The sequence below is a fragment of the Prionailurus bengalensis genome, chromosome D2 (assembly GCF_016509475.1).
Source record: "Prionailurus bengalensis isolate Pbe53 chromosome D2, Fcat_Pben_1.1_paternal_pri, whole genome shotgun sequence".
Lineage (NCBI taxonomy): Eukaryota > Metazoa > Chordata > Mammalia > Carnivora > Felidae > Prionailurus > Prionailurus bengalensis.
The window spans coordinates 42,427,070-42,446,866 of NC_057351.1; the positions used below are offsets into that span (position 1 = coordinate 42,427,070).

Here is a 19,797-nt window from a genome sequence, read left to right on the forward strand (position 1 = left end):
GGAGGCAAGGGGTGACAGATTAGGCAGGCCTTCCCACTTCTGGGTCCTAAAACACTAAGTGGACGTTCAGCAGATGTGTCTCCAAGGAATCTTCAGAACAGCGTGTGTTTTTCCTATGGTTGAGGTCAGACTTTTTAATTGTATGAAATAACATGGCGCTTTACAATCTGACAGCCCTGAGTCTGAATCCTGGCTCTGCCGCTTAAGTGTGACTTTGGGCAAGAGACGCAATATTGCAGACGCAATAGCTCTGTGACCTGTGCAGCTGAGCATCTGCGTTCTGAAGGAGTTAGGAACTGATAAGACTGTCCCTAAGAGAACCCGGGGGACTCTGTACTGAACAGCTGTCCCTCAGAACCCAGCTGGTAAAATGTGGCAAGAGCTGGGGCACAGCCAGAGTCTCCTGCTTCTATAAGGATTTCTACAATTCTGCTACTCTGAAGCCTGGAAGCTTTGAAAGAAGCCGGGGTCAGCCCACCTAGCACGGATGTTGGCATCTGTTGGCAATGGTAATGCTTCTCTGATAGTCTTCAAGGGCCCTGGCCATGGGAGGATGGATGGGGAGCATGGGGAAGATGCCATCGAGGAGTAAAGCTGCCAGGCTGCCATGTGGACACAGGGAGGGTCCCTTAGGAGAGTCACAGAAATAACTGGGTGGGGTGGGGGGTGGTGCTTTGAAGGGCCTAGTTTCCAGAATAAAGTGGTTATGACTTCACCAACCATAAATTGATTAATAAAGTAAGCGACTTTATTTTGTAGCAACAGGCTGGTGATGTTGGGGCCATCTGTGTGACATTATGAAATTGTGCTAATGCATGTTTTTAGCTGAACGAGGTCCAGCCATTTATTTATTTACCAATAATTTACTCAATCATTCTTTTAATAACACATGTTCTGAGCATACTGTCGGTGCCAGGCCGGGTATTAGGTGTACAGGCTCCAACATACCAGAAGAAAGGAAGAAAAAAGAAAAAGGACAAAATCCCTTCCTCAGGTTGACAATAGCAGAGGCCTGGGGCCAGCAAAGGCTTCATTCTAAAAGTAAGTCACCCTGCTTACAAATGACTTCTGATCCAAAGGCACTCACCTTAAAATTACTTGGCCTAAGCTCAAAATAGGTAATATTCCCAAGAGCATAACAAATGAATCTGAAACGATAGCATCTTTTAAACATTAAACAGAAAAGAACACTAGTTAAACATTAATTGAACAGAATGTGAAGGGTATTACCATAGATATCATATTATTACATATATATTTATACATATACACACACACATAATCCTAGTAAGATCTGATGTTCCAAATGGCCCAGTCTGTATATTGAGTCACGTTGAAAGAGAACACAGACGGACACGGATGCTTTCAATGGTGTTAATGTTTATTGTGATGACATTTATTGTGTGCCAGACATTGTTCTGAGAGCTTTCCATGTGAAAAGTCATTAATCATTGGGAAATACTACCCCTATGAGGTAGGTAGTATTATTATTCCCATTTTACAAATGGGGACAGTAACGCACAGAAAAAGAGAGTAACTTGCGTAACATCACAAAGCCGGTAAGAATTTAAGCCCAGGAAACTGAGTTCCATGGTCTGTGCCTTAACGTGTCCCCCTTCCGCTGTCACATCGCCTGATCGATCTGAATAATACGCATCTTTACCCTCGGAATTTTTAAAAGGTCTCTCTAAGGGTGTTAAACTAATCAGATTCCCAGAAATACTCTCTAGACCTTGTTCCCTCTGCCTAAATTTCCATGTTCATAGGAGTGGCTGAATGAACACTGGCCCTGCTCACTGAGGTACTCCTGACTCTCACTGCTGTATTATACTTGTCCTCCATGGCTCCTTCCCCCTTCCTGTCCCTTCTGTCCCGTGCCTGCAATGAAGATTTCTTTGCTAGGAGTGGAGGCCAGAACACCTACTGCTGCCTTCATGGTAGCCCCAGGCTCCTTCATAATTGCTGTACCCTCCAAGACCTGTGGACAGCTTCTGATGCTGTTGGAAGAAAACACACAGAGGCCAACAGGAGTACAAGCTCTTGCCTTTTGCTCTGACCACTTTTCTTCAAAATTTATCACGGGAAATTTCTCATGAACAAATTCTCTTCTGCATTACATGTATGAATGTGTTGTCTATATACATATGTATATATAACTATATATGCACATATATAATTTTAAAATATATGTTCTTAGGTGTGATAATGTCTTTGTAGTTATGTTTTTTGAAGGCTTGGAGGAAGTGATACTCGAAATGGACTTGGAAGAAAGAGTAAGAATTGGTGGGGAAGGTGGGAAGGAGGGAGGAAATATTTCTAGGGATGTCACAGGGAGGCCAGTTTATACTCAACAGTCTCCAGGGGATTTTCCTGTGGCTAGTGGAAAAGCTGCAAAAGACAGACGTGGGTTCAAACCCTGGGAAAGATTAGCAACAGCAGGCTGCCTGGAGGGACAATGAGCTATCTCTGGGGTTCATGGGGAACCCTCTACCCCACGTACACCCAGATAAGAGGAGACAATCAGCTCTCAGGGGTTTAACAGGAGAGCTTGAAACAATAGGGGAAGGGAGTAGGGGTTATGTCATCACTCATGTAGCAAACATTTGTTGTGCTCAGCACTGAGATGCTAGGGACACGGGGCTAAAAAAACAAGCCTGAAACTCAGGATGTCACAGACTAGGTACAAATCGGGATTCTGTAGCCTCCCTTTGTAAATGATGACAATAATAATAATTATATAGTCATATGATTTTTATATAGGTTCTATTCCTTCTGGGAATACAACTCTACTTTCTAACAATCACTGGAGCATGAGCCCTGGGCTACAGCCAGTTTCCTGTTCCTCAGTGCTGATGGCCCCAGGCTCTCACGAACACCAAAGGACTGGTCACAGGAGCACAGGCACCCGCAAATAGAGAGTCACATCACCCACCGGGTTCTCACTGCCCCAGAGGGCAGATCTTTGGAATATCAAACCTATGTGATCTCATTGGGAGTTATCCAGTAAGAGGAAGAATAATACTTTCTGAACAATGGAAGACACAAGAATATTGTAAAACAGACATTTAGAGGAAACAATGGCATTTGAGCTCCCGTCAGGGGGTGCCTCCACCAGCAGCTAGATGGGTACACAAGTAACTTTCTGGGCTTCAGCTTCTTCACCTGTAAAAAAAAAAAGGGGGGGGGGGCAGAATTCTACCTTTCTCCAGTAGGATAACACATGTGAAATGTTATGTGTAAATGTTACAGAGCTATATATATGGAAAGAGTAACATTTATTGATTTCCAGTCACCATGTATAATAAGATAACTATTTGGACAGGACAAAGCTCCATTGCCATCCCTTCTGTGAAGAATTGTGTCTACCTGATCATTGTGTCAAGTTCAGTGCCTGGAACAGAGTAGGTGCTCAATAAATACTATTGAATGAATGGGTCAAGCCAAGTAGAGTTGCCACAGAGGGTGGGTTTAGGGATTAAAGGACCATGATTCCCCCCACCCCCTGCCCCCAGCCTGAGCTGTTCAGCCCCTGTCTTCCTCTCCATCTTTCTCTTCATCCCCGTCATCGTCTCTGTGCTCCAGGCGGTCCTCACAGACAGCTATGTGCTCTCTATAGGAGCAGTCCCTGTGCTGTGGCACAGCACGGGGGCACCTGGGAGCCTTCCTGCGGTGAGGACAGCAGTGCAGCCCCCACTCCCTGCAGCTGCAGGGGGCCTGGGCTGCCCAGACGTAGGCTCCCACAGGCACCGCCAGCAACACAGCGCACAGGACCACTGTGATGTGCAGGAGGCGCTCCCGTCCCTCCAGCTCGCCATGGTCTCTGCCCGTCACAAAGACCACACACCGGCCCCTGCGTGGGGGCTGGCCCCCCAGGCTGAGGCATGCCTCATACTTTGTGCTGGGAAGGAGGTCATCCACGGCGTACGTGTTGATCCCGGGGCCGATGTGGACCACCTCCTTCTTGAGTGTTTCATCTGATGCAATGTAGAGGGTGAACCATTTCTCCTCAGGGGTGTCAACCACCGCAAACCACTCCAGCAGAATCCCATGCACTGTCTGCTTGACGACCCTCAGGTCAACATAGGCATTGCCATCTGAGGGGAAAAAGGCAGAATGGGGCACAGACAGGGTCTGGGCAGGCTGGACTTGGAGGGAGATGACAAGGGTGCTCCTGCCGATGGAGTTGGAGGCCACACAGGTGTAATTACCCCTGTCCACCAAATGGGCAGCAGGTATGACCAGCTCCGACAGAGCAGTATCTTCTGCAGTAGATGAGGTCAACACTGGGTGGGGAGAGAGCAAAACAGTTCCAATAGATATTTCTCTGACAGAAAGCTGGACAGCATTCAGCAATGCTAATTATTATTATTTTTCTGAGCTGAAGGTGACGATTTATTAAGCATATGTTTGGTGCCAGGTGTTTGCCTCTCAGCACCCCTGTAAGGTAAGTACCCCATTTTTACACATAACAAGTTGAGGATTGGAGTGATTAAGCAACTTGCCCCTTGTGAGAAATGATCAGAGACAGTGACTGATCTGGAACCTTGCTCTTCTGCCTACGGAGACCACATTGTCAACTTCACTAGCTGCTCCCACCACACTACCAGAAGCCTCACTGAGCCAACATCATGGTTTCTGGGAGATCTCTTGCCACCGTGTGATACTGTGAGCTTCAAGAAGGGTCTTTTTTGCCTGCCAGGTATAGAGAGGCTCAGAGTCTGGAGCCAAATGCCTGGGTTCTATCCCTTAAAAAGTATATGGTCCTGGACAAGTTGCTAAGATTCTCTTGGCTTCAATTTTCTCATCAGTAAAATGGGATGATAATAGTATCCTTTACGTAGGTTTGATACTAAGTGCTTAGTGCTAGCTGTTGTTATTACTGAGAGGATACATATAATATGGTACCAAAGAAACTGACTTCAAAGCATTAAAAAAGACATGCATGCATCTCACGGCTTTTAAAAAGGCTACAACAATAAATCCTACATTTCTCCTTCATTGGTATTTAACCTCAAGCCAATAAGGTGTGATCAAAATGATGGGGAAAAATCAACAGTTCAGTTAGTTAGGTATTTTTTAATCTTCCAGTGGTTTTTCACTATGCACAACAAATACATGGATAACTGACTATATTTCTCAAGTTTTACTCAGATATTTCTAGTTGTCTTCTAGACTTCAGGATATCCCTAGGGAAGCCACCCCTGGCCTGTGATATGTCCCAGTGCTGCAGGGTAGCATTAAAGGTGATTCCATCGAATGTATGAAAGCAGACCATAGAATTTCAGAAAATGAGAGGCAGGTTTGAATCCCAGTTGTGAGGCCCATGGAGGTCACTTCCTCATCCAGGGTCCCAGTAGTACAACTTTAAGCCGATAAGGTCTGAACAACACAGTGGTGGCAAGTGTAAAATTCAGTCTATATGTAGGAATTTCCAACCTTGCCCAATGGTAAGAATTAGTTGGGGAAAGAAAGAGGGGAGAAGAGGGAACTCTTGTTAATTTACATTATTCTTACGTCCTCCCCTGGACACAGTAAATCTGAATTTCCAGGGCAGGAGCCTGGAAATCTTATTTCAAACAAATACCCCAGATAAGTCTGCTCCAGCAAATTTAAGAAATAAGTGATAGTCTCTAGAATGAGTCCTAGTCAGAAATTCTATGATTTAAAAATACATAGTATCGTATTTTGCATCTAGAAGACTCTCAGAGAATATATTTGTTCATGTATAATTTTATAATATTTATAGAATATGTTAAGCCAGCTCCAATACATATATTTACATATATACATGTATATCCTATAGGGATCTGTATGCAATCACTTAAAATCATGCCAATAGTGGAACTATATCTTGGAAACTTTCCTGTTGTGGTGAGTATAATTTAAGGCTATCCCAATCTTCCCCACACCTTTATTTCATGATTGACCCAGTTTAGAACCTCTCTACTGAGGATAGGGTTGCAGTAGACCTCAGTCTTTCCCAAGACACATTGAGAGGGTCCATGTGGCTTACCATCAAATTCTCTCCACATGCTCAGAGGATAAGTCCATACAATGGTTGGTGAGGGACTGGCCTGTGCCAGGCATCTCAAGGTCACATTCTGTCCCATCTGGATGGTGACACTGGCATTGGAGGTTGAGATCTGTGGCTTCATGCAAACACTGAGCTCAGTTTCATGAAAAAGCTGCCCTGCTTTGGAGAGAGGGTGTTGGCACACCAGGTAGGAATTCACCAGGATGACCGGAATGCTGTTGGACTTTACAAATTGGACAAGTCCCCTCAGGCGACAGTCACATAGCCAGGGGTTGTCGTGCAGTGCCAGCACCAAACTGGAGTGAATCCTGGCTCCGCAGCCAGGCTGATGGGGTTTCTGGTAGGCCAGCCAGTTCGAGAAGACGCCCTTGGATACAACTGTAAGCCTATTGGAGGATAGGTCAAGGTAGGCCAGATTGACCAAGAACTGAAGAGCCAGCTCAGGGAGCACGTCAATCCTGTTGTGTTTGAGATCCAAGACCCTCAGAAGAGGGGTGGCTTGGAATGCTGTCCATGGCACTGAACGAAGTTTGTTCCCCTCCAGTCTCAGCTCTTTCAGTTCTGACAGGTGCTCCAGGGCTCCTAGGTGTATCACAGTGATGTTGTTAAAATTAAGCCAAAGGTATTCCAACGTGCTCATGTTGATGAAGGACCCTTGGGGTAGTTCGAATAAGGGTGAATTTTCAATTCTCAACCGCTTTAACTCTTCAGGAAGTTTCCTTGGGATCATTCCCAAAGAGGTAGACATGCACTGCAGAGCCCTGTACAAGAAACCACAAAATCTTTAAGATGAACATCAGGGAAGTGAGATCAGGTTTATTCTGGCACTAGATGTATGAATTAGAAGAAAAAAATATATATGCTATTCACTTGAAATAAAAGAGACCCATTTTGGTAAAAGTGCACAATTCTCCAAAGTTCAGCACCAACTAGAGATTTGCTGATTTCCTGCCAAATCTAGGCCTGTTCCCACTCCACAACTTCCCCAAATAAAACCCATCCCCTACAACCTTCTGGCATCTCGTTAGCACAGCGCACCTGCCGAAACTGTCCTCTGAGCAGGTACATCCTGGTAGACAGGATGGCTGAGCTGCATAAGAATCCAGAAAGACCAGAACTAGCAGGCAATAGTGAGAAACTGAAGCCATATTCCCCTGTAAGAAACTACCTTGCAAGTTTTGAGTAAGTATAGTCCAAGCTTCCGAGTGGCAAATCCTATTATTGGTAATCCATGGTGATGTAGGTCAGCACAGCAGTGGCAAAGTCCCTGGATGCTCTGAGGTCTATTATGGCCCAGATCACAAGCTCAATAAGAACTCATGAAGAGAGAGCTATGTGTCTTAACTAAGGTCACAAAATTTATCCTTTTTCTAGTTCTCAAGTCTAGAAAGCAAACTCTAAGCCAGTTGTCCTATTCAGCAATGATACTGTCTTCCCTCAGTTTCTTACAAAAAGATCCAAGAAACCAGCAAGTAATACTATCCTGAGCACTATGGTTCAAGTTATTTGGCCAGAATCCATCCAATACTTCATCACAATTGGCTCCTGAAAGCTAGAATTTTCAACAACTCTCTAGAAGTGAATGCATGGTAGGTAACAAAGATGTGACCACTCCCATCTCTGGCTTTCTCTCCACACCTGGCATGATGGATTCATTCCTCTACTGTATTAAGGCAGCTGTTCTTGCCACTTGGATGACCAGAGACAGAGAAGCATCATGATGCAGAGGTTAAACCACAAGATTGTGTTTTCTGATTAAACCAAAGTGTGTTTCTTATCCTGGATCCTGAATGCTGTGTATGCCACATGATAAAGGCTTACATTTTAAGGTGAGATATATGTGGTTTGGGGTACTTTGTCACTCTGTAATCATTCAACAAATATTGGCCATGTGCTCTAAACCACACAATTTCTAGGTGTCAGGAATTCACTGGTAGACAAAACTTCATAGACCCTGTGGGGTCTTCTCTCTAGCTTATGCTTCCTTGTCTTGAGATCTTTGGAAAGTCACTAAGCTCCATGAATCTCAGTTTCTCCCCTGAAAAATAGGGAAATTAATAAACACGTCATAACATTTCTAGAAAAATTTGATGTTATATAGAATAAAGTACCTAACATACAGTAGATATATTGATTCCCTTCCCACACCAACAGACTCTTGAAAAGCAGAAAAGTCTACTTCCCTATTACTTGGGGTATTTCCTGGTGAATATTGAAATTCCATGAGTTCCCTTAAGACTCATGATATACATCATACCCTACAAAAGGCCTCAAGGAAGAAAATCCGCTTAGCAGTTAACCAGTGAGGGGGGAAATGGGTCACCAACTAAGCTGATTACACTCCAGGCTTTCTATCCAAGCCAGATATATTTGCTTGAGTTTTTTGTCTAGCTCTACAATCTGGATAGATCTCTGAAGTTCCTCTCAAGGTAGAAATCAAAACAAAGAGAGTGAAATGGGTGCAAAACTTGTGCTAGACATGGAGATGTGCTGCCTAGAGCCCCTTCAAGGAATAAGTCGATGCTCAGCTGCAAGGATTGCTTGCATGAGGTCATACCCTTCCCAAAGCAAACCACATATAGCAACTGAGGGTGGGGTGCCCAAGGGCCCGGCCAGTTTGCCCTGATGGCAGACAATTCTGATTCTCACTCCAGAGAACTTGTACCAGGTTGGCCAAGATTTTTTCAAGCTTGCTTTTTGAAAAAAAAAATGTGATTCAATTCACTGCATCACAACCCACTAGTGAATTCTTTTCTCACCTCAAAATGTGGGGCCTAAAGAAATCTTCATCCCCCACAATTTCTTCCCTGTTCATCCCATGCTATCCTCTTCAAATGAATCCAGCTGAACCTAACTTTCCAGTGGTTTGATGAAAGCTTGAGAAGAGTATCCCCTGGCATGTCATTGCTGGACTCATGCAGGCCACTTCTGCACTGCTCCTTCTCCTCTCCTGACCCCTTCATCTCCTGGTTTCCTTATTTGGTATATGGGCAACTCTATGTTTTCAGTTAAGGTAAGAGACTGGGGCAATTAAAGCTGGGTTATGTCATTTACCTTAAATAACTAGTGGTTAAGTGGTGTTCCTAAAACTCAAGAGAATTAACCACAAGGGGAAGGAGTTTGAGAATATGACACCCTCATCTCCCTTTCAGTAGGATGTGTTCAGGAACTTGGCTGTTAGAATTATTAGTAGAGATAGTCATGAGAGAAGAGACATTCTGTTTATGAAATAATTAGATATAAATAGCCTCTGTGTGGTGGCTCCCTGGCTAGTCTTAATAGAACCTTAATAAGAGAGTTTTCTATCTATTCATTTGGAAAATGGCACCCTGATGTTAGTAGAACTTTGGGATGGCTCAGACAGAGAACTAGGTGACATATCCAGAAGCAGACATGCTGTTTTCCCTCTTTTCAAGCTAGTGCTCTCTCTCAGTCTTCCATCTGCTGCCAACCCCATCTGAGATGTCTTCCTGGCTACCCATGCTAATGGCATGTCTGTGATGGACATACAAATGACTACATTCCCAAGCTCCCTTGAATAGGTGGGCTTTCCAACTAAAATTCTGGTTAATGGCATTTTAGAGGAAATAATGTTTTAAAAGCCCCTACATGATTCTCCAGGTTCTCTTCTCCCTTGTTACAGCAAGTGTTAACATTCCAGGTGGTGGAGTCTTCATTAGCCTGGGCCCCTGAGTGAATAAATGGAGCAGAGCCTACCCTCCATCCACATTTACCACAGACTGAAGAGACTCTGTAAAGGCAGGGATAAACCTTTCTATATTAAGCCACTGAAATTTGGGAATTGTTAGCATAGCATAAGCCTAACCTATCCTGACTACAATACCTTTGCAATCAAATAACATGTTCAAGTACTCTTAAGTTTGTTTTTGTCTCCACTGGACTATATGATAGTTAAAGCAAACATTTCCAGCTCTAGGATCTTTAAAGGCACTGGTCACTGAGTAATTTCAATACCCTACATCAACTTTCTAGGATACAATTTCTGTTACTTGCCTTTTATACCTTGCAACTTACACATGCTACTTGAGATAAGTGGCATTGGACATACGCCCTGCTTAGGTTAAAAGAAATATAATTATGTTGTAGTTAGAAAAAGACATGATGGAGATGCCACAATCTCATTAAACCTCCAAACAAGGCTTCCAAGGACACCATGCTGTGGGACCACCCTGGTGTAGGTTGGTCTTCATCACTGGGAGACAAGAAATTATTTTCCCTGCCCTCTAAAAGGTTTTCAGGGACCAACTTATACTAATCAGACTCATATACCAAAAGATCAATATATAAACCAGACATCATTTTATTTTTTAGAGCGGGAATTAATTTTTTTCCAGTTACGTGAACATTTATGAGCATAATCCAGGATGGTTCCCCTCTACAAGAACAAACCAGGGAAGACAGAACACACAAAGGAAGACTGACAAGATGGAAATTGGGAGACTGACTATCTTTGGAGTCATTCCATCCAGACCCACTAAAGCAGGTCTTAATGAATTATTGAAAAGTTTGAATTCTCTTTCTCTCTCTCTCTCTCTCTCTCTCTCTCACACACACACACACACACACACGCACACACACACACACACATTCACATGATGTTGAATAAATACTAACAAATTCTTGCTTTCAAGTTCCTGAATTTTCTTCAAACAAGGTTTAATAAAACTGACTGGATGTTTATTGTCTTTGGGCCATTAATTTTTCAATCTTAATTGGCTCAGCCAATCATTTAGAGAAAACATCTTAATCATTTCAATAGATGGCTGCTTTCATCCACTTAATTTGTTCTGATTTGGGGAGTGCCTATCAATCTCATATAGCAAACAATCAGAATTGAGTCTTGGGTCTCAATAGCAGAAAAGTCTTAATGAATATACGTTGGGGTTTGGAAAGCTACCGCCTGAGAGCCAAATCCAGCCTGCCACTTGTTTTTGTAAATAACATTTTATTGGAACACATCCATGCCCATAACTTACATATTGTCTGTGGCTGCTTTCACACTCCATCAGAAGAGCTGAGTAGTAGTGACAGAGCCTAAAATATTTACTATCTGGCTTTCTTTACAGAATATGTTTGTTGACCCATGCTGTAGACAATGGTTTTGTCATCTTCCAACCAAATAATTTCTCTTACCAATGGCTATGGCCCATAAGTTATAGTCAGATGTACCCTCCGAGTGATGGGCAGAAAATATCCACATATGGAAATTCCATACTCATGTGTACTGGTGGTCTTATGGTTCCTACAGTTTTCAATGACTTGAAAAAATCCATTCCCATAATGAACTTGCTGTAGATCATGTTGTAGAGATCAACACTGAATAGTGACCTTCAGCTTGGCCAGAAAGTTATCAAAGACTTAGATCCTCCAAGAAAATTGATCACTACCCCCTACAAATCAGTCAACTCTTTGGGCTTCAGTTTTTTCATCTGTAAAATCAAGCAGCTCATACTCCATAATGGGTTGTTGTAAAAATCAAATAAGAGAAGGCAAGGAAATATGTTGTAAGGTCAGATGTTGTAAGGTCTTTTGTAAATGTGAGAGGGAGTACAGTAACTTTAGGCGATACCAGCAGGATAGTTCCCTGGGATTGCTTGCCGTACCCAAATTTTCTCCGTTGTTGTCTAGAGGCCTTGGCACCAAACACCCTGAATGCTCCCCTTATGAAAGCCTGGACTTGTAGACAAGACACAACATTGACCCTTCTGCTGGAAACATTCATCTTCACCTGTTCACAGAGGTGTCTCAGAGGCTTCCCAACTTGAAGCAAACTGAACAGGAATCCCACCTTGAAGTGGCCTACTGAGTAACTAGGAAAGCCCTGAGACACCCTCAGGAATGCAGGTAATGTCAGTAATCCTAACAAAGACTGCTACATGGGAACAGAGGTGAGCTGTGTGCCAGACAGCATTGGGTGTACTGTGTCGCCCACCACGGAGGGTCTCTCAGATTCCTCCAGCCTGACATCTGAGAGTAAATGAGCAGTGGTCTCTTGGGCATCATCCAAATCAAATTTATTGCAATTCACTGAGTTTATTGAAATCGAATGATTATCTCTAGGCAGAATGGCACCCAGAAAAAAAATGTTAGAATCCCTAAGTGTACACAGTGAGGGCACAGCGTGGGTCTGTGTGTGTGTGTGTGTGTGTGTGTGTGTGTGACTATACAAATTTGGCTAATGCATCAAGGGACTGCGTGTGTGAGTGCCTATGAGTTAGCATAAATGTAATCAAGATGCAGAAGAGGGGCATGGTAAGGACTGTCAACCCTGGAACCAACTGCCTGATCCTGACTCCAGAACTGCCACCTTCTAGTTGTGTGTACATTGTGGGCAATATAGTGGATTAGATCACTGCTCGGCAAACTATTTCCCGCCCCCCATCACCTCCCTGGCAGAGCTGTCCTTTGATGCCACATGAAAGTTGGGTTTGGCCATGGGACTTGGCTTTGGCAGAGAGAATATGGGCAGAAATGGCAATGTGCCAGCTCTACAGCCAAGCACTTAAGAGACATTGCCTATTTTTGTTCATTCCTCTGATATCATCTGACCTCTCCGAGAAAGACTGCCCCAAGTAGCCATTGACCCTTCATCCTGGGCCCCAAATAGAACTCATGAAGCAGAGACACCCTGGTCAACCCACAGACCTGTAGGTTGGGTGAAAATAGTGCCTGTTGCTGCATACCCCTGAGATTTTGCTTTTATTTGTTACATGGGAAAAACTGACTGATAGAAGCAAGTCGGTTAATCCCCGTTTCTTCTCCAGGAAAATGGGAGGGCCTTCTGCAAAGGGTTGTTATAAGAATTAAACAAGTCAGTGTATGTAAAGCACTTAGAACACTTCCTGGCACATAGTAAGTGCTTAATAAGTGTTAGCTGCTGTCACTGTGTGCACACGTATGAGTAAGCAGGAACCCAAGTGGGCAAGAGTGGGTGAGTGTGGGCTCAGGTGTCAGAGTGAGCAGGTGAGAGTGGAAGACAGAAAGTAGATGTGGCAGGTGTGTGGGCACCTGGAGGGGAGCACCCCCCTCAGCAGAAGTACTCATTGATCCGTCTGCCCCCCCTGCCCACCAAGACCTGAGAGTCCAGGCTGGAACGGGCCGAGAGGAGCCTGTCGGCCTCACTGAGGCTGTGCTGGGACAGCTCCTCAGAGCCATCCTCGCTGTGGCCCAGCCTCTCCAGGTTGACGTAGGCCTCGGCGGAGCCCCCAGAACGGCACTTCTGGCAGCGCCTTCGCAGAGCACCGCAGCAGACAAGCAGGGTGAGGGGCAGGGCGATGACAACAGCCACGCTGATCACCACCACATTGATGAGCCGCTGGGTGGCCTCGGCGTCTACCACCTCGTCCGTGGAGAAGATGACACACTGCTCCTTCTGGGGCACCAGGTCCCGCACACAGACACACGCCACGTACTTGGTCTTGGGCACCAGCCCACGGATGGTGATGCTGGTCTTTCCAGGCGGCACAACCACCCTCCGCATGCTGCGCTGCCCAAAGACAGCATAGAGGACACTGAAGGTAGTTATGCTCCCAGCCTGGGGGGCCTTCCACACCAAGGTCACACTCTGGTAAGTGTCTCCCACCACCTTGAGAGACCTCACCATCTGGGTCTCCTGGCGTCCCGCCTGCCCGTTCAAGCGTTCTCCTGGGATCCCCATCTGGAAGTGCTGGAGGGTCAGCTCCTCCTTCATGTTGGACACAGGGGGCCCAGTGGCCAGGACAGCAGGTCCAGGAATGTCAGGGACATGCCTGGCCACCATCTTGTTGTACGCGGCAGCTTCCGCCCCCTCACCTGTCCTTGCCCACAGTGCCCCTGGGCTCCCACCGTGTTCTGTGGAAGCTTGGGGCTCAGTGACGGCCAGGGAGATGACAGTCTCAGAGACTCCCAGGAAGTTCTTGGCCTGGCAGATGTAGTCTCCTGAGTCAAGGTGGGACACAGCAGGCAGGCCCAGCAGCGTCCAACTCGTGCCATCGCTGGCAACTTCCTGATGCACTGAGGGGAAAGAGGCATAAAGCAGGAAAATGAGTGGGCCCATCTGCCCCAAGCTTCCTCCTAGGGTCAAGTTCATGGCCCCTGGACTGTGCATACTCTTGTATACATAGGAGACCTTGTCATCCTGAGAAACCACTGGGAGTTACTCAACTTTTCTTAGACTAGCCAAGGGGATCAAGATCACCTGGGCTCAAATTTGGGGAGACCTAGGCTCAGGCTGAGTCTCAGGATGATCTGCCTTCTAAATCTGTATTCTTCAGGGCCCTGGAATCCTATAGAACGGACTCCTTAGGGAGGCAAGCTGTGCTCTGTGGGGGAAGGTGGGTCAGGGTGAACACGAGACAGAGCCCTAGGCGGAAGCACATTGCCACCCTGCCCAGACACACTGCCACCTCCATCAGAGTGTCTTCGACTTTGTGTTTTACATAATGAAGCTCCTTATACAATGTTTGTTTGTCAATTGATTTCAAACCCACAATCCCAGAGCAACACTCGCCAGCCTAGTTGAAGGAGACCCCGAAGGGAGCTGCGAGGACATGCGGTTTTCTGGTCATGCACTAAGAAACGATCACTCCTCAACCCCTTGCCTGCACGCAGGTAGGCTATGACTCTGGTAAACCCCACCATCCTGTACCAGAGATGAACCATCTCTGTCTACACAGCAAAAATAACATGGGAGGCTGTGTGCTGTAGGCCAAGCTTTTAGCATCTCAGATTCTGTTGACTTACAAAACAAAAAGGATAACCAGGTTGTTCTTTAAAGTTCAGTGACATTATGCACATAATGTACTCAACACCTAAGGACTTCAATAGATGGTAACTCATATTATTAATCACTCCTAGTGAAACTGGCTTAACATTCACAACTTGGAAACTTACTATAAATATCAAATACACTAAGAGTATCTTCCACCAAAATGGCAGCATTTTGTTCCTCCCAGGGTGGGCCCTGATCAGAGTGTCTTCTGGAATATGTAGGGCAGGTTGACAGCTATTGTCATCATGGAAGCCACTGTCCCATGTTCTGTCTGGGCAGAGCCTGTCTACCTCCACTCAGCCACAACAGGAGTAAACAGCCTCGCTCAGCTGACCTCCCTCTCCTCGGCAGACCTGACCTCCCACCAAAGATGCTGACATCCCCCCCCCCCACCCCCGCACTCAGTCTGCAATCTCAGCACCACAGTCCCTGTAGCTCACAAACCTGTGCCGTTGAGCGGATACCCGTTGGCTCTCCTCCAGCTCATCTCCGGCCCAGGGACCCCAGTGGCCCCACAACGTAGCAATACTGCACTGCCCAGAGGGGACCTGAGGCTGGCTACCCCTGGACGGATCTCCGGACTCTGGCACTTCCTCAGTTCCAGCTGGCTGAGGGCCACTCCGGCCAGGCTGCGCGGGCTGGCACACTTCAGCCTGGCCTCTATGAAAGCCAGGTTTGGGGCCCAGCCTTCCAGGAAACGGGCTAGGTCATAGAGGCGGCAGTCACATACCCAGGGGTTGTCCTGCAGCCCTGCAGGGATGAGAGGGTAAGAGGTGAGCTCTCGATATTCATATCCCCATGCCCAGCCCCCCTGCCCCGTCAGGGAGGACAAGGCATATCCTGAGCTCAGAGTCAGCAGACCTGGCCTCCAGGTCCAGCTCCTTGCCTCTCTAGCTGTGCAACCTTAAGGCTGGTTCTTCAACTTGAATGATAGCAGTACTTCCCTTTCAGGGTTGCTATAGGCATAAATAAAAACAAATCCTGTTAAGCATTTGGGTAAGCCATACAGCACACTGAGAAAATTGGCAATTACTGCTGCCATTCCTGGACTGACCCTTTCAGGCTACTGGTCAGGCAGCGAGGATTTCAGCAATACCTGCAATATGCCAAAATAAATTTCTCAAAATTCTTTGTGACCCCTGACCCTTGATCCCTGTCCTCTCAGTTCAGTGTGGAACTCTCAGCATCACCCCAGTAAGGAGGGTGGCTCTGACATTGGTCCCTTTGATACAAGCTCAAAAGGGGAGGAGTGAGGAGGCCAGGAAGTCAAATCCTATGTCATATCCCCAGCCCTCTTTACTTTAAAATTGGACTTATTTATAAAGATGACAGTAGGTCACTGCACCCACCCTTCTACATCCAAGAGCCTTCTACAGATACAGGCGTATCATGTGTCCTCATACCTAAAGCACGATTCCTTTTTACATGTTTGCATTTCTGAAATACGGAATGAATTCATTTCATGTGGTGTCTTTTTACCCCCAAAGATTGTTATTAAATTTGATAGTATGTCTAATAATCAAGGGCATATTATTTATTTGCATGCATATATTTGATTATTTATTTGCATGCATATATTTGATATATTTGGAAGGGGAAATGTAAGGTTTGAGGAGGTCGCATATACATCTGCTTGTACATGCGTGACTCTCAGGTCCTTCTGAACACCAGTTGGGAGGATACCAGTTCCTTCTTCTATCCATCCTCACTCCATCCCTCTCGTAACCGCTACCCTGTGTCACTGGTTAAATGCATTTAATGATACATCTGCACCCCAAGAATCATGAGCACCCAGCTCTGGTGGTGAGCTACCTGGCTTTCACCTCTTACAATTGAGCCCCCAAAGAATGAATGCAAATAGCAAAGTTAAATGACAGGGAAACTTTTACCCCTAAGACTGGCAGAAGTTAAATCTTCCAACCATTTAAATTATTAGCCTTATGAGGGAATAAATTTTCATCTATCTTCTTCCCTGCTATGTCCCCAGCACCTAGAACCAAGCTCCCACACTGATAGGCACTCAAGTAAACTGGCAGAGTGAACACCTGCATTTGTGGTCTCGCACAGCACAGGTGTGGGGTGAGAATTGGCCCAGCCACTTGGAGACTATTAGACTGATATTAAACTGTCTAATGTGCACACTCCATGACCTATTCCATTTTTCAGTTCTTATCCTAGAGAAACATTTGTCTACGTGCACAAGGATGCATTGTCAAGAATGTTCTCTGTATCATCATAGCTGTTAATAAAATAATGGAAACGATCTAAGGGGCCAATAAAGGGAGAATGGCTAAATTAACTGTAGTATAACTATACTATTAAAAATTATGCAGTAGTTTATAAATAATGAAGCTGATCCATTTGTAGCAACTTACAAAGATTTCCAAGACCTATTGTTGAGTGAAGAAGTTAGTGCTGGTTGATATAAACAATATGACATATACAATCTGAAACTTTATGTAAAACACAGATAAAATTTCTATGTGTATGTATGTTTATATATGTATGTGTATGTAAATGCATTATTTTTTATTTTATTTTTAATTTTTTTATTAAAAAATTTTTTTTAATGTTTATTCATTTTTGAAAGACAGAGAGAGACAGAGCACAAGCAGGGGTGGGGTGGTGAGAAAGAGGGACACAGAATCCAAAGCAGGCTCCAGGCTCTGACCTGTCAGCACTAGGGCCCGACATGGGGCTTGAACTCACGAACCACGAGATCATGACCTGAGCCGAAGTCGGATGCTCAACCGACTGAGACACCCAGGCGCCCCATAAATGTATTATTTTTAAGGAGGCTTCACACCCAGTGCAGAGCCCGGCGCAGGGCTTGAACTCACAACCCTGAGATCAAGACCTGAGTTGAGATCAAGAGTTGGACGCGTAACTGACTGAGCCACACAGGCACCCCTGCAAATGCATTCAAAAGAGAACATGCAAATGAACGTAACAGTGCTACCTGTTAGAAGGGGGAGAAGGATTCGGGATCAGAAGAGGGAACAAAAGGGTCTTTAGCTTTTTCTATAATATTTTAATTTTTTGTAATGTTTTTATTTATTTTTGAGACAGAAAGAGACAGAGCATGAGCAGAGGAGGGGCAGAGAGAGAGGGAGACCCAGAATCCGAAGCAGGCTCCAAGCTCTGAGGCTCCAGGACTGTGAGATCATGACCTGAGCTGAAGTTTGATGCTTAACCAACTGAGCCACCCAGGCACCCCAGCTTTTTCTGTAATATTTTAAATGTTTACATATAATCATGTGTGAGTTATGTAATTAAAATCAATGTTAATTTTCTGTAATGAATTATGCCACCTGTCACCCTCATGGCTAGGTATGAGCTTTAGGCAGGAAAAGAGATGGTTCACCTGTTAAGACATTGGTTCATTACAAACAAGAAGGAATCAAAGAGAGGGGGTCAGCTAGTATAACCATTCAACTCTGCTTTGGGCAACTGAGTCGCAGGGGGCCTTTTCCTGGCTGCATGACCTGGAAGATCGCTTGTACTTCATTTTCCTTATTTGTAATATTGGGTGAATACCTCTTGCCCTGGCTGCCTGACATGGTCATTGCAGTAAAGTTATCAGATATTTCATATATATGTATGAAATTTATATAGCATACATATATTGAAAAGGGCATTCAGTTAAATGTTATTTTCAAATAAACAATTTTTTTCCCTGTGAGTACTATCCTATATATTATCCTTTATCAGATGAGAAAGTCTGCAGAGAGCTGGAATGGGGCTTGCTGTTCCCTGCCCTGTTTGCAGGCAGTGAGGCTTCTAAATATTCCCTCGTTGAGAGACTCTCCTGGGCCTTGGGGCAAGAGCTGCCCCAAACCATTCTGAGACTGCTCCAGCCCCTGGTGCTGGACCCTATATGAGCCAAGGTATGTTCCAGGCACATGCTGCTAGGAGGGCTCTCTTCTGATACTATCCACCCACTCCCCACCACCCACCCTCTGCCACAACTCCCCATCCCCTCACAGGACAGAGGAAAGAGAATCAGTCTATCTGACATGAGCCTTGGGCCCAAACCGCTACTTACTAAATCTCAGGTTGTGTTTGTTCATCTGTAAAACAAAGGACATTATACTTGCACTATCTACCCCCTGGGATATGGTGAGGGTCAAGTTCTGTGAGGGAGCAAGAAATTTAGGGAAGCTTCAGTGCCACACTAATGCAGATGGCCAGTAAGGACTGACCAGTTAGCAAAGAGTTAGGACCACCTTCCATCCATGTATGTGTACCTAGTGCTTAGAGGAGACTGTCAAGGGGGTGGGGGTGTTCACATGTTTTGAAGATTGTTGGAAGTTGGGTTTCCTGGAAGCAGACTCTGAGATGAACATGTGCAGCATGTTCATTAAGGAGGAAAGGAAGGAAGGAAGGAAGGAAGGAAGGAAGGAAGGAAGGAAAGAAGGAAGAGGGAGACACAGAGTTGAGAAGTGGGCCTGGTGAATCCCTGGGGGACTCGGGAGCTGAAATAACCCATCAGAGTCATGCCAAGCAGCTGGGTCCTTAGACTCTCACCTGACAGGTCTTTGGATAGGGGCTGTGTCCGGAAAGGATGGGTGGCTTTGGGCAAGGCTGCTCTGCAGCTAAGGCTGTCCCTGACAGGGCTGGCAGCTGAAGGCCACTGCTGACAGTGCCCTCAAAACCTGGGCAGCCAGCTCTACCTTGACAGGGACCCAGGTGGCACACCACTGTGCCTGCCACATGTACCTACTGTGTGCTAAGAACTGTCTTTTACTTGCAACTCCAACCTTTTGAGATAGATGTTATTGCCATTCTCTCTTTACAGAAGGGGAACCAAGGCACAGAGAAGCTAAGCAATTTACCCCGGGGACACACAGCTAGTAAGAAGCAGCGCTGGGATTTGAACTGGCAGCAGCTTGAGCTCCAAACCTGCCAGTGTGTGCCTCTCACTCAGTCTTCACTCAGATCCAGAAGGCAGGCGTGATTTCTATTTTTCGGGTAAAGAATCAAGACTCAGAGA

General features: G+C 45.5%; 2 protein-coding genes across 4 annotated transcripts in view; both read right to left on the reverse strand.

Annotated features, from left to right (window-relative positions):
* Window positions 1-1,360: 1,360 nt before the first annotated feature.
* Window positions 1,361-11,143, reverse strand: LRIT2 (leucine rich repeat, Ig-like and transmembrane domains 2). Of its 2 annotated transcripts, none has more exons than XM_043596752.1 (3): window positions 11,032-11,143; window positions 6,014-6,795; window positions 1,361-4,283 (listed from the first exon to the last, which is right to left on the reverse strand). In XM_043596752.1, coding segments are annotated over exons 1-3 (1,545 nt in total). In that variant the 5' UTR covers window positions 11,034-11,143; the 3' UTR covers window positions 1,361-3,522. The 2 variants fall into 2 exon arrangements, with proteins under 2 accessions (XP_043452687.1, XP_043452686.1); XM_043596751.1 differs by lacking the exon at window positions 11,032-11,143 and adding an exon at window positions 7,073-7,494.
* LRIT1 (leucine rich repeat, Ig-like and transmembrane domains 1) overlaps window positions 10,332-19,797 on the reverse strand; it is a 53,342-nt gene continuing 43,876 nt past the window's right edge. For both annotated transcript variants that reach the window (XM_043596749.1, XM_043596748.1), the window contains 2 exons: window positions 15,249-15,554; window positions 10,332-14,047 (listed from right to left, as the gene is read on the reverse strand). In XM_043596749.1, coding sequence (XP_043452684.1) covers window positions 13,083-14,047; window positions 15,249-15,554 — 1,271 coding nt within the window. In that variant the 3' untranslated portion in view covers window positions 10,332-13,082. The remainder of the gene's footprint in view (window positions 14,048-15,248; window positions 15,555-19,797) is intronic.